This window comes from Camponotus floridanus, unplaced genomic scaffold (genome assembly GCF_003227725.1).
Source record: "Camponotus floridanus strain SB8 unplaced genomic scaffold, Cflo_v7.5 scaffold5, whole genome shotgun sequence".
In the NCBI taxonomy this organism is placed as follows: domain Eukaryota; kingdom Metazoa; phylum Arthropoda; class Insecta; order Hymenoptera; family Formicidae; genus Camponotus; species Camponotus floridanus.
Genome location: NW_020229658.1, coordinates 498,938 through 512,247, shown reverse-complemented (window position 1 = coordinate 512,247; position 13,310 = coordinate 498,938). Strand labels below are relative to the sequence as shown.

Below are 13,310 nucleotides of genomic sequence, written 5' to 3'. Positions count from 1 at the left end.
CTACTTGCCCACCTACGCCGAACACGCGCGAGCCATAAACCGCGCTCGAGCTTTATACAGGATGCACCAAAGGGCGGATGACAAACCGGCGAGAGCGAGAGCGTGAAATTTGCTCGATTTAGAAACACGACAGGAGGAAAAGGAACGGATAATGCTACACACGATGATAAATGGCAGAATCGGCGTAAGGAATTAAATATTACACATGCGTTTAAAAGGAGTATCTAATATAAGGAGGGGTGGGGAGGACGAAATGGATATATTTCATACCGCGTTTTGCGAAATTTCGCAACTGCATGAGGGGGAAGGGGGACCAGGAGAGCCACGTGAGAATGGCCTTCGATAAATGTACGACATCGTCGTAAACCGTCGGTGAAGACGGGAGAGGGGAGAGAAGGGAAGCAATAAAACGCCCGCAAAGGAAATAAGTCGCGAGCAGCGGTCGCGATTAATTACCGGGAACCGCAAAGGCGTCATTAAATCCAGTTTGGACCGCGCGGCGGACTTTAAAACAAGAACATCGGCGAGATCGTGATTCGTGAAAACGCGCGAGAAAAACGCGCCTCGTCGATACAAAGCTGCGGAGGGAGAGAGGGATGGTTTTTCTTCTCCTCGTTATCGAGAATCGATCCAGATCTTCATCGCGTCGGAATCCATTTAAGGGAGGCAACAGTCGTAGGGCTGTCTAACCAGGGACAATACGATCACGAGCAAAGAGTCATATCTTTGTTTGAACAATTCTTCATCAACTAGCAAGTTTGAATTTTTAATATAATATATAATCACAGATAAAGGCAGGTAGACATTATTAGATGTAGCAAACAGCTGTAAAATAATTGTTACTTTAAATCATACAGATACGTTGCGCGTGCCTGTAGGGCTTCTGCAGGCACGCATATCCCTTTATCAATGTACAGCGACAGATATGAGATTGTGCGACCGCTGGGAGAACGGCGTTTTCTTATACAATGCACAATGACCGTGCTCCATACGCATATTACACAGGGTTATTTGTTTATTTATTAACTGCGCGCTCGTGTTTCTCGTGACGTTAACAAGGCTCATTCGATTAAGTTTCTTTGACTACTGGCGGTGCCACTCGGAGGCAAAGTGGTTCGTAAGCTAGCCTTTTCAAGGATCACGCAGATCTACACTTGAAGATAGAGGCCATATAGCTTTACTTGTGTATGTATTTTTAGACAATTTTCAATTTTCGCTCGTCTTAGAATTAGCCTTTATGACGTTAATTAATACTTGTGCGACTCTGTCTTTAGCTAAACAAGTCAGAAAAGAGAAAAAGAAGGAGAGAAAACTGCTTTATTATTTTGTTTTCTTTTTGTCAATTTCTCTCTTTTTTATCTAAATTTAATAAATTTTAAAATTAATTAAAAATATACCTTAAGACTCTCCCCATTATTACACCACGGATTACAGTGTTACAGAATGATAATTTTAGCCTTTTGTCGCGGGTGTTAAAGGAGGCAATAAGTTGATAAGTTATACGGGGTTGACGTGCGCAGCGAGTGGAGAAAAAAAAGGAGGAGAAGAAGCGGGAGAACCGGGGGTCCGGAGGAAGAGACCCAGGCGGTGATCCTTTCCCACGTCGGTCATCGCCGACCTCAAACTGGTCATCGGATCCTCGCTTGTAGCGAATGAAGGAAGTGGTCGGCAAGATCACTTTACAGCGCGGTCCACCCCGTATTTTCTTTCTCGCGCAGCAAATTTCTTTGACAGCCGTAATCGATCAATCCCTTTCTTTTTTTTCGAAGGACACGATAACAGTCTGTAGTGCATGCGAAGACAATTCTCTGAATTTTTCCGAAACTCTCTTCTTCTAAAATGCAGAAAAGTGCGCATTAAAGATTTGTTGCGGTCGAATACATCGGACGCGAATACGATCGTTGGTGATTTTTACGATTCGCGCGGTTCGGCATGAACGCGATGAAGTCGTCTTCGTGGTCTGGTACCGCAGAAATTCTCTCGGTGTTACGCGCGGCTGGGCGACGTTCGACACGCGGAGTAAGTCCGCCATAAGGACGAGCAACGCCATGACGTTCTTTTGACCCGTTTGACCTCATGCACACTTCTCACGATGCATTATGGCGGCCGGCTTGGAGGCCCTCGGCCCTTCCTTCATCCTTTCCCCGTTGAAACCATCAGTGGACCAACCAGATTACGTCTCTCTCTCTTTCTCTCCCTTTTCGCTCGTTACTTTTCTCCTCTCCCCCCATTCTCTCTCATTCTCTCTCTCTCTCTCTCTCTCTTTCTCTCTCTCTCTCTCTCTTTCTCTCTCTTTCTTTCTTTGACTGTTTTTTCTTCCATCGCTTTCTCTCCTCGTCTTTCTTGTTGTCGCCACATTATCCCACACATAATCGAACGCTGCGCGTGAGAAAGAGAGAAAGAGAGACGCCAGTAAGACTTTCGTTCCTTTGATGCTGGTCTGCGGTTTCCAACTTAAGCATCGTTCACACCAAAATTTGCGTAGGATATTCTGCGGAGATCGCTCCGTGCGAGACCAACGCTTTCATCATCCCTCAACTAAAGTGCGAAAGATCTGATCAGCGATGCAGACATCAATAATGCAATCTAATTTTATGAAGCTTTACTTTACGACGTGAGGACGATGATAAATTTATTCCTCCGTGTAATTTGTAATTATCAAGTTTATTCTATTTGATGAAGATACTATAATTCAATCGGGTTAATTTATAATAACGTGTAGCCTAGTTGGAATAAATCCATGTCCTCACAATCAGCGCGCGAAAAGATATCTCGAGGCGTAGGCGAGACCCGATGACACGTCCTGTTAACGGGTTCCGCCTTGAACGCTATACACGTTGTGACGGATGAATCTTGATGAGTTTCCATCAGAATGGAACGACGATAATAATGATGATGATGATAATAATAATGATGATGATAGCCGAGTGCAATGGAAACACCGGAATACCACAGCAGTCTAAGAGTCATTTTCTCTAAAAAGGACGCGGATTTACGATGGGCACAAGTCTATATAACTGGTTCTACACATATATATATGCCATGTAAAATTGTTCTCGCGTCTCGGAACGTCGATCGAGCCGTTTTAATTAGGACTTGAGGTCGACTTTGAGAGGCGATTTACATTTTTAACTTCGAAACAATAATAAGATAGATGAAGAAATAAGGCAATAGCCTATTTGTGAAGGAGAATTAACAACTGATTAAAAATATCCTGAAAAAGGAGAAAAAGGATCCAAGCTCCTCGAAGCGTTCCAGACTCGGTATAAGACGAAGAAAGGAATCGAGAAAGAGGAGGGAGAGCGATTTGTCGCTGTAAAGGCATGAACGATCGCATCGGGGTTAACGGAGGTAACCCTCGACGTTCAGGACGCGCGGGAAACAAATGCTCGTGGATTTACGAGGTTATGCCCGCGAGAGGATAACGGCGCACGCGAGAGGCCTCTTCGAGAGGCAGCGCGCTAATCCTGCTCTCGCATTAGTAAAACCTGCCAGCCAGCGATAAGTAACATCGGAGAGGGAGAGGATATCGCGCGTACCGCGGTTGCGAAACTTCGAGCGCGTTTATATTTTATCGAACACGAAGATTTTACGCGCGAGTGATTTAATCGGGTGAAATTTAACCTTTGCTCGGGAGAGAAAAAAAAGACAAATTATCTTGGTAAGATTTTTTGATACAGTAAAAAATTTGCACATGTAATACACGTACTAAAAAAAATTATGTACGTCGCCGACATCAGAGTCCCAAAAAAATATATATGCGATGAAGCGCAGCTGTGTAAATCGTCGCTATTGTCCGCCAGCAAATAGACTGCGGACGCCTATTTCGTTGGCCGATAAATAAATTCTCGGGTCGCGCGCGCGATCGTTTATAGCGAAAGCACGTTTGTATATTTTTGCGGGGGCCGCGGGATATCATTGTATGTGTGCGTGCATTTGTGCGTGCGTGAATTAACCGGTATCACACGGCATGATGAATGCTCAATTTTTTTCAGTCATTTCTTCGTCGCTGTAGCACAAGTGAATTATTATCGGACTCGCGCGTGGGTCGATCTCTCGCGCGAGAACTCTGTAATCAGCGCTTTTTCTTTTCTCTCTTTTCTTCTTTTTTTTAATCGATACGATCGCGGGATAATGTCGTACGCGCTATGCGAATACGAGAGAGTAAAGCCCAGCCGTTTATCGCTTTTCACAACAACGGTCGATTATCGCGTTAACCGATTATTACGATGCAGTGGCTCTCAAATAATAGAATAAAAATTCTTCACACGCGTAAATTTATGTTCAACTATATACGATGTGTTTTCATACTCCGAGTAAATCTGTTTTGTTCTCACGCACACGATGCATTTTAGAATTTTTCTAAGCCATTTGCTTTATCGTGTTCCTAAAATATTACAATTTAAATCTCGCATAACAGATTTTTCTTGATGGATTTAGATTTATAGCAAAATAATCTTTTGGATATCGCGAATTAAAACTTTATAATGGATTTTAATTATATATATGTGACATTAAACAATTAAAAAAAGAAAATATTTGCAAAATAAAAATTGTGATATTTTTTTAACAATACGTACATAAAGTATTTGTTTTGATTATCGTACAACATTTAGACAACTTTATAAAAATACAAGTCATGAGTAATCAATTGATATATATATATAAATATGATAAAGAAGGTAATCTATTTGTCCACGTATTAGTTTTCTGTACGATATCTGTCAGTTGTATCGTTCACAGTTTCTAAGAAAGCTGAAATCGCAGCGCGGAAGATTTCCTTTCGCGATGCGAGAGAATAGATGAACGCCATAACCGCGATAGTGAACAGATAACACAATTTCGATCACGGTGTTATAAGAGCGTATCACCAAGAGAGTGCCGTCACGCGCGTCTATTATCGGATTACACGGCTCGTCATCCCGTCGTCAGACACCGGCCGCAAGTCAGTGCGCGAGCAATTCGGAACGCCATATTTCCGTATGAGCTTGCTATACCTTTCGCAATGCACTCGCGAATTTAAGGATTCAGTGCTATAAATATTGTAACAATTCTCTTATCGCGCGTTTCAGTTTCCTGGTGAAATGACAATACGAAGCAAATCAAAGATTAACTTATCTCTGATGTCAATTGATGAGTCTTGTATCACCTCTGCGATTTATGCAAAGTAAAAAGAATTCCTGAAGCATTTCGATGAAAGGAGAAGTCGAAAAGAGAAGGAAAGCCGAGTTTCGTGTGAAATATATATATGTACAAATATATAGATTGCACGAGAAGAAGGACGGGGCGAGAAGAAGGACGAGAAGCGCGGGCTATTAGGTTTATTTGCCGTAATTGGGGGAGCTTTAACGCGCTAAACCAAACACCGGTTATGGCCGCCATAAAACTACCCACAATCACTTAGAGTCGGCGCGCGGTATACACGCTTTTTCTCCCTATTTATTCCGACCGACGGCTGCTAGTCGTGCCGATGGTGGATGAGCAGCTGGACGACGCAGCCGGACTGGAGGACCGAGTCTCTCGGCGATTTGTTTCTTCGAACGCTTCTTTTTAGCGCAATTTTTAAGCTTCTTCTGTCGCGTCGATTTTATTGCTTTCAGATGGATTCAAGATTTTTCGGATATTTCATCAATTTATGTACCTTCTTTCGAATTTTATGCGTTGCCGCATAACTTTCAGCCTCGATTTTCGCTCTTTCCGGGGTGAAGGTTCAGTAAAATCATCAGCGACCATATTTAGCGATAGATGTATGAAATATTGTAGGATATTTAATTATACGCGGTGCGTATAATACTTTGGAAGAGATTATGGTAATGATATTTGTCATTACTTAAGTATTATAAATCATATATCATAAATTCGTCATTAAATTGTAGATGTTATAAAAATTAATTTAGTGGAGGTGTAATTGTTGTTGTGTCAAGAAAATCCCTGACTGCAGGCGATAATTAATCACTTCGTTAAGCTTTGCGAAAGCAAACATCTTATTTGATTTATGCTTCATGAAAGTTTTGACACACGACCGTCTAGTCGTTATCTTTGAATGAATAAAAATGATCGAGAGTCTAACGTATTTTTCAAAGTTTTCTCAAAGAAAGATTTTTACTTGCGTTCGAATTATTTCTTGTGATTGCTACTTCCATTTCGAGATCTATGGATGCAATGCGTAAATAAGAAAGCTCGCGAGTTACCGACGGATCGCGGTTTTATTCGAGAGACATCGATGCCTGCGCAAGATATATCGCTTCGCTAAATCCTTTCACAGACACAAGTCGGATAAATATATTTGTGTCATAAATATATTATATATATAAATTTTTTGTTTGTCATTAAAAAATAAAAAAATAAATATATTTTTTATGTTGGATAAAATTGATTGTAAGAAAATATCGAATATGATATTGTCAGACTTTAAAAATTTTCTCTTTTGCGAGGAGAAATGAGAACAGCTTTCTAAATTTATCTAAATATATCGCGTATTATTTTAGTGCATTTGTTTGTTATAAAATCGTAAATTGTGAATTTGTTAATGATTTAAAAACTGCATTTGACATATATTTTCTCTATTTCGATTTTATTATCAATTACATACAGCTAGTGTCTAAAGATCGATAATTAAATTGTGAGAGTTAAAATGGCATACGAATAATAGATAATTCATAATTGATGAAATAGAATTTTTGGAACTTTTTGTAAGGAAATAAATTAGGGATCAATTTGTTAAAACCAATAGTTTTTAGATGCGATCTTTAAACAGTCGAGAATCGGCTTTGCCAATTGACTGTTCGAAAATTGATTGTCGGCTTTTCAGAAAAGAAAAAGCCCATACATAAAGTATTAGTCCTAATATAACCTGCGATGTATCTCTCAAAAACACAACGTGTATCATCCAACAGTGAGAAAGAAAGAAACAAAGACTAGCAAGAGAGGCTTGTGGTAATATTTGAACGAGTGAAAATGCTGCGTTTGGGGTGATAGATTTGATGCCGGTCCAACCTTCGTCTCACGGTGTAGCCGATAAAAAGGCGGCCCTTTATGCGAAATCCGAGTAAATACGAGACCAGGAAAGAGTCTACTCTTCGAATTTTCACCTCAGTCGTAAATTTACACAGTGCGACAACCGGCACGGAGCACACGATATCTAAAAGCCCTTTGTGTGAACAAATGATCTTGCAATTTTCCTTTAATTTTATCACGGAAAATCGATTACGAAATATTATTAACCATTTGTATAGCAATATCCACATATATATCTTCGAACCCATATTTATAGAATCTTTTATTATTTCTTTTTCTTTGCCGTCTATTGATTTTGTAATACAACGAGACGTGTCAAATATGTCGATCGCATGAAATCGTCATGTAAATAGCTCGAAAAAAAACCTTCAATTTCTTACAAGTCAATACAATTATTTGATGTCAAACTATATCATATCAAATACACAGAAAATATTATTATTTTATCTATCTATAAAATCAATTTATTTTATTTTATTGTAACAAATATTAAAAATTGAAAAAATAAAAAATTTATTTTGGCCTTTCAGCATTTCTTGAAAACGTTAAATTAATTTTGACATGTGTAAGTATATAATTTGTGTATGTAACAAAATATAAAATGTTCTAGAAGAATAATCAAACGGCCGTTTCAACGCGAGAAATATTTGATCGCGTTTGCGATAAAATCGCTTTGATTGAAAAAAATATCGCCACTCGTCGCATTCCTCCATCGTGATTTCTTATTTGCTGACAATTCGTGATTAAATGGGACACTTGGATATTTTCCAAGACAAGCTTTTAAGAATTCAGGGGTTTTGTTCGCTTAAGCACCACTGGTCCGCGGCGCCTGGACCACCTTTTGTGCGACGCGGCGATGTCGACTTACAAATTGGAATACAACGGGTTCGGAGTTAGGAGAATCGTTTCACGCTTCGCGGAGGCGCCAAGTGGAAGGCAAACATCGATAAAAAATGCATGAATAAAACGCACTAATGGAGCCACAGTGGTCCATGGAAATAAACCTCGAATGGTCTTCTGTTTCCTAAAGGTGACGACGGATCCGCGATCAAACTTTCCTCCTGTCGATTTGTATAGATATCCACAGTATCGCAAATCATTTTTAAATTTCAAGCGTAAACGTTGAACAAATTTTCATAAAAAGGATTATTCAAACAGGATCATCATATATTATTACTGAAAAGCAGTGATAGATATTTAGAATTAATAGATAATAAATAATTGATAGATATGATTAATAGGTTATTAGATGTTTAGAATTATTTGATTATCGTGCACATTAATCTATTCAATTTCTTTATTGATTTTTGAACAAGTTAGAGGAAATAACTAACTATTAAGGAAAATGTCGAGAATATATACCTTTGCCTTTCGAGATCGATAGCGAGTGAAAAATCATGCTCCAAGTAATGTCTTATAAATCATCGATCTTGTCTTGCAAGTAAAACGAGTATGATCGAGTACGCTTATCACGCGGCTAGCATTTCGCGTGAATCACCTGCCGACGTTTTAACGATGTGCAGTAGCCAGTTTGTCATACAGCCCGGAGTATGGTGACAAGGATTAAAGTAATAACGCATGTTCGCGCGCTTGTTCATGGAGGAGACGCACACTCGATCGATATATCGGAAATTGCCATCATTGAGGCATTTCGCATAAACGCATTTACGATTATGTATACCGCTGTATGTAGACAATTTTTATAAAAGCATCTGCATATATATTAGGTTAGAATGTGGAAGATAAAGATCAGCAAAAAGTCGATTTTTCTTTACTTTCATAAAAAAAATTATGTAAACTTTCGAAAGTATAAAAAGAACTCTGCCTGCGATATTTAAAAAAATAGGTAAATTTACGAATATTTTTATTATTCATTATATGCGAAACAGTTCTTTCTTTGACACATTGTTTATCTCATATAAGATGTTGATTTTCAAAATTATAGAGATTCAATAAACATAGAAATTTCTTGAATTATTTAGTTCCTGAATGCTGATTACATGAAGATTTTAAGAGTTAATAGGATTTAAAATACCAGCATCGATGAAATTTTTTTTATAGATATTGCTAAAAAAATCAATGTCATTAGAAGTGATAAACATGATGAGAATTTTTGTGCATCGCTTTCGTGATCACTATTAATTTTTATTTTTCAGTAGAAAATAATAGAATGGAAGCAATTTTAATTCTTCCCAATTCTTGCAATAATTATTTTTTTCAATTACATGAGCACGTAATCTTCAATGTGCGCGTGTTACAACCGTTTATCGGTTATAAATCATTGTATATCACGTCATAATACTGTTGTAATGTATTGCGTATCGTTTATATGGATAATGATATGCAGAAAATATCGCTACATTGGATAAGATAGAGAGTAATGGGATAAGTAAGAGGAGAAAAAATGTATATTAGAGACTAATTTTTCTAAAAAAACGAGGCTATATATCTTTGACAGGAAGAAATTACTGGCTCATTTCCTCGAAATTTCTGATCATCCTTCACCATCTTTTGTACGCGGGCAAATCAACGAGAAGGCAGAGGAAGATGAGACCCGATGGCGTCCGGATAACGTCGCGTCCGATTGTCACTTTAATTAATATGAGACCGGAACGCGATCGACCGATCGATCGGCCGGTGTAATATCCCTCGTAAACGCCGTGTCGTTTCGCAGGATGATTCACCGGCGCGACGGGCACCTCAAGGACGGCCGTCTTTATCGCAACTTGACGCAGTTTTATCATCGGCGTGACATTATATAGCTGCCACACTTTTAAAGTACGACTCTGCTACCGGAGAGTACGTAAAGTCACGTGCGGAATCGAATTGTTGTTTGTACAAGCGTAATCCGAAACGATAGTACACAGGTTGCGTTCAAGATTGTTAATATTGTTGATATCAATTTTCTTTACCCTAGTTAGATTTGACTCAAATCTCGATAAAGATTATTTAACTTTATTTGCGGTTGCGATAAAGATTAAAGTAAATATCTCATGCTTTATCCGTCACATATCAGATAATTAACGAAAGACGCAAGTAGGTGAAGATGATAAGCAACGTTTTAATACAAGATTAAAGATTATATATATACTCGATTTTATTTACAGACTCATTCAATCATTTATCCAATTAAATCACACGTGATAAAAATCACTGCGGATTTAAAATAATAGCGACGAATAAAATTTCTGCATTTCTTTTCATGTACGCGAAAGGAACAACTGACGCATAATTTATGAGTGTAAATAAACGTGCATTTTTTCCTGAATTTGAATTCTTTTCGAAGGAGGACAGGTTCTTCGTCTACTCGCGCCTTTGCTCGCAACCCTAAAATCGCGCGCGCGAATTCACCTGTGTCATGAGACGATCCGCGCCGGTGCCCTCCTCGTCCTTAAAGACAATGTCCGAGTTGTAGTTGGGCACGAGATCTCGGAATCTGGAGTCGTCCCTAGATATCCGTCCCTCGCCGAGGCCGCTCGCCGGCAGGGTGTTCTCGCTGACGTTTGGCACATGCTGCTTAAAGACCAGGGGTGTGAGCTTCCTCACGACCGGCCGTCGGCCACCGCCCCTACCAGGCCCGCACGCCAGCGCGCCGTTCTCGAACAAGGGCAGCCAGAGACCGAGGATCAGCAGGATTACCTGGAGGAGCGAGACGCACGTACGTCTCCCGATGGCGCAGTGGTGGCTCGCCTGGAGGCCGCGGCGACGATGACGATGGTGCACCATAATCGCGTGCCTCTGCCTCGAGGTCGACCTTGCGCGGTCACTAGTCTCGTCGTCTGCAGAACGGCTGGCAGAACGACGACGACGGCAACGATGTAGGTGACGTTCTGCAACCGATTCTTCCTCTCCGCCTCTCGCCACTGACCTCACTCACGCTTAACCATAACCAGGGCATCACACACCCCTCCCGAGTGCACGCACTCTTTTACCACCGATGCGATCCCCGGTAGTCGCGTCGATAATCACAATGCGCGGAACCGACGGAATGGCTCGACCGGGAGGACCCCCCTCGAAATGGGACGCGAGCGATCCGGTGAGAATCGGCGCGAGGTTACTAATCGGAGGGAAAGGTCTCGCCCTACCTGTCACAGCGCGGACATTCTACTGGATATCATCGAGTCGCGATACCGAGTCGGAAAATCTCTCCGCGTCCCAGAGACATCCCGAGAATTATTTTACATCGGATCCGCGCTCGATCGACACCGACGCTCTCCAAACGATCGACACCGTGAGAGCCCTTTAAATTCTCGTCGGCACGCGCCAACACTTCCGTCTTTCCTCGCCCGGAACCCCCTGCGATCGGTCGTCGTCCGAGAGGACGTATGTGCGACTCGACTCACTTGACTGAACTCGGACGAAACGCCGTCCGGAAGCTGGCGCACGTTTTCCGGACGAGCCACCGTGGTGGGAAATATAGGATGGGTTTTGGTGGGTTACTCCTGCGTTGTTTCTGCGACCTGGCCAGGTCCAGAGTACCCCTCTTCCTGCCCCCACCCCGCGGCAAACGGCCGGCCAGACCGCCGCCGCTGGCTGCTGTTAGCCGCTGGCCCCCGTGGGGCTCTCGTGGCCTCCAAAGGTGGTGGTGGATGATCTCGTCCCCTCTACCTAGGGCCTCCTGGTACGCGTGACTGACGTCACCAGGCCCGCCGTACCTCGATTGGCCGGGGCGGGGCGTTCACCAGGTAAACGAAGACAGGTGCACGTGACAGGAGGGATAAAGAGAAGGAGAAAGAAGAGATAGGGAGTGCGAGAGAAAGGGAGAGACGGAAAAAGGAGAAGAAAGAGACTCGGAGAATGATCCTCTAGCTTTCTCTCCCTCATAGATGCGATCGGTCTCTCGTTCTCTTCCCTTACTCGTCTCCTCGACTCCTCTGTCTCTCCGCTTTCTCGCGAACCATTTCTTCGTTGTCCGTCCGTTCGTCTCTCCTTCTCAGACTATTTTTCTTCTTTCGACGTTTCTTGTCTGCCCCACTATCAGCACGATCGGGCTGCGCTTCTTCTTCGTCGTATACCGTCTCACCTTGTTACTTCGTTCTTCTCTTTATCGGCGTACGTCCTTGTCTCTTCTTCTTTCGCGCTTCCTCTCGTTTAGCTCGATTCGGGTCTCTTTTAGCGCGTAAGATTATCCTACTTGTGTAAGACTACCCCCTCTCCTCCCCCTCGTCCTCTTCCCATACGAGATCTCCTTGCGAAGATTCTCGGTGATTTTCTACCTCCCCGAGGCACGTGTCGACACCCTCGCGACGAAAGTAACGCGCTAGGTGTGCGAGGATGACCTTGAGGGATACTCCGTGCGCCGGAGGCACTCTTCGTCCTTTTCTTCTTCCTCTCTTCGCTCTCCGTTTTCTTTTTATCATAAGTACTAGTCCTTTTCTTCGGTGTATAATTTTGAAATTTTCGCACCTTGGAAGATTTTCACGCGAGGAGACGTCAAATCCGGCATTTAAAAATGGCGTAATTTTTGCCGGCTGTAATATCGCGCGCAACATGGAGACAATATGCGCAAATTATGGCAATTAGCGTCCAACAATTGGAACTTGTCGTTGTCGCTCTCCTGCGTTTTCGACAAGTGCAGACGGACGCGAGATTATTCATTATCAAACACTCGAAGAAGAATCTACGAGCGAATCGTTCCGCGCGCGCGCGCGCGCGCTATCATCGATCGTTTGCATCGAGACGCGATTAATATTTGTATCGTGCCATCGGGAACTAATTAGGCGAATTAAGCACCGTTGATCGTATCATTAAGCGACGGATTATACGACGCGGATAAAATGTACCGAGGCCGAGCGCGGCCATACGTCGACTGATATGAAAGTCTAAGCCTCCTGCTAAGGGGATAAGCAGAGAAAGGGGAATACGGCAAAGAGAGCTCGGTTTACTGATAATAAACATCTTTCCCGAACACGCGCGTTCGATCATTGGCCCGTCCGAATTTACACAACGTCGCGCCGAAACGTGCCCGCGGCTTTCTGACGATGGCTACACAAACGCGTGCTACGACTGGAAAAAAAAAGTAGTTCGATCCCTCTGTCTCTCGGGAAATCATTCGTCACCGCTCATATAAACGCCTCGTTTGTTAGATTCTAGTCGAGCTGAAATTTTTCTCCTACTTTTGATCCCAAAATCCATCTTGATACTTTAAGCAGTTGCTGTCTTTTGAAGTGATTTAATAAAAGTTTTTCTTTTAAATTTCTTGAAAAATTTTTGAGATACTTGAAAGAAGATTCCTGTAAAAAAATTAAATTCTCTAAAATCTGAGAAAATTGGAGATGAACATACAAGTAAAA

The 13,310-nt window shown here is 41.9% G+C and overlaps 1 protein-coding gene across 1 annotated transcript in view; it reads right to left on the bottom strand.

Annotated features, from left to right (window-relative positions):
• LOC105254026 (sonic hedgehog protein A) overlaps positions 1 to 12,790 on the bottom strand; it is a 40,933-nt gene extending 28,143 nt beyond the window's left edge. Inside the window, exon 1 of the mRNA XM_011262474.3 lies at positions 10,369 to 12,790. Coding sequence (XP_011260776.1) covers positions 10,369 to 10,743 — 375 coding nt within the window. The 5' untranslated portion in view covers positions 10,744 to 12,790. The remainder of the gene's footprint in view (positions 1 to 10,368) is intronic.
• Between the last annotated feature and the right edge of the window lie 520 nt (positions 12,791 to 13,310).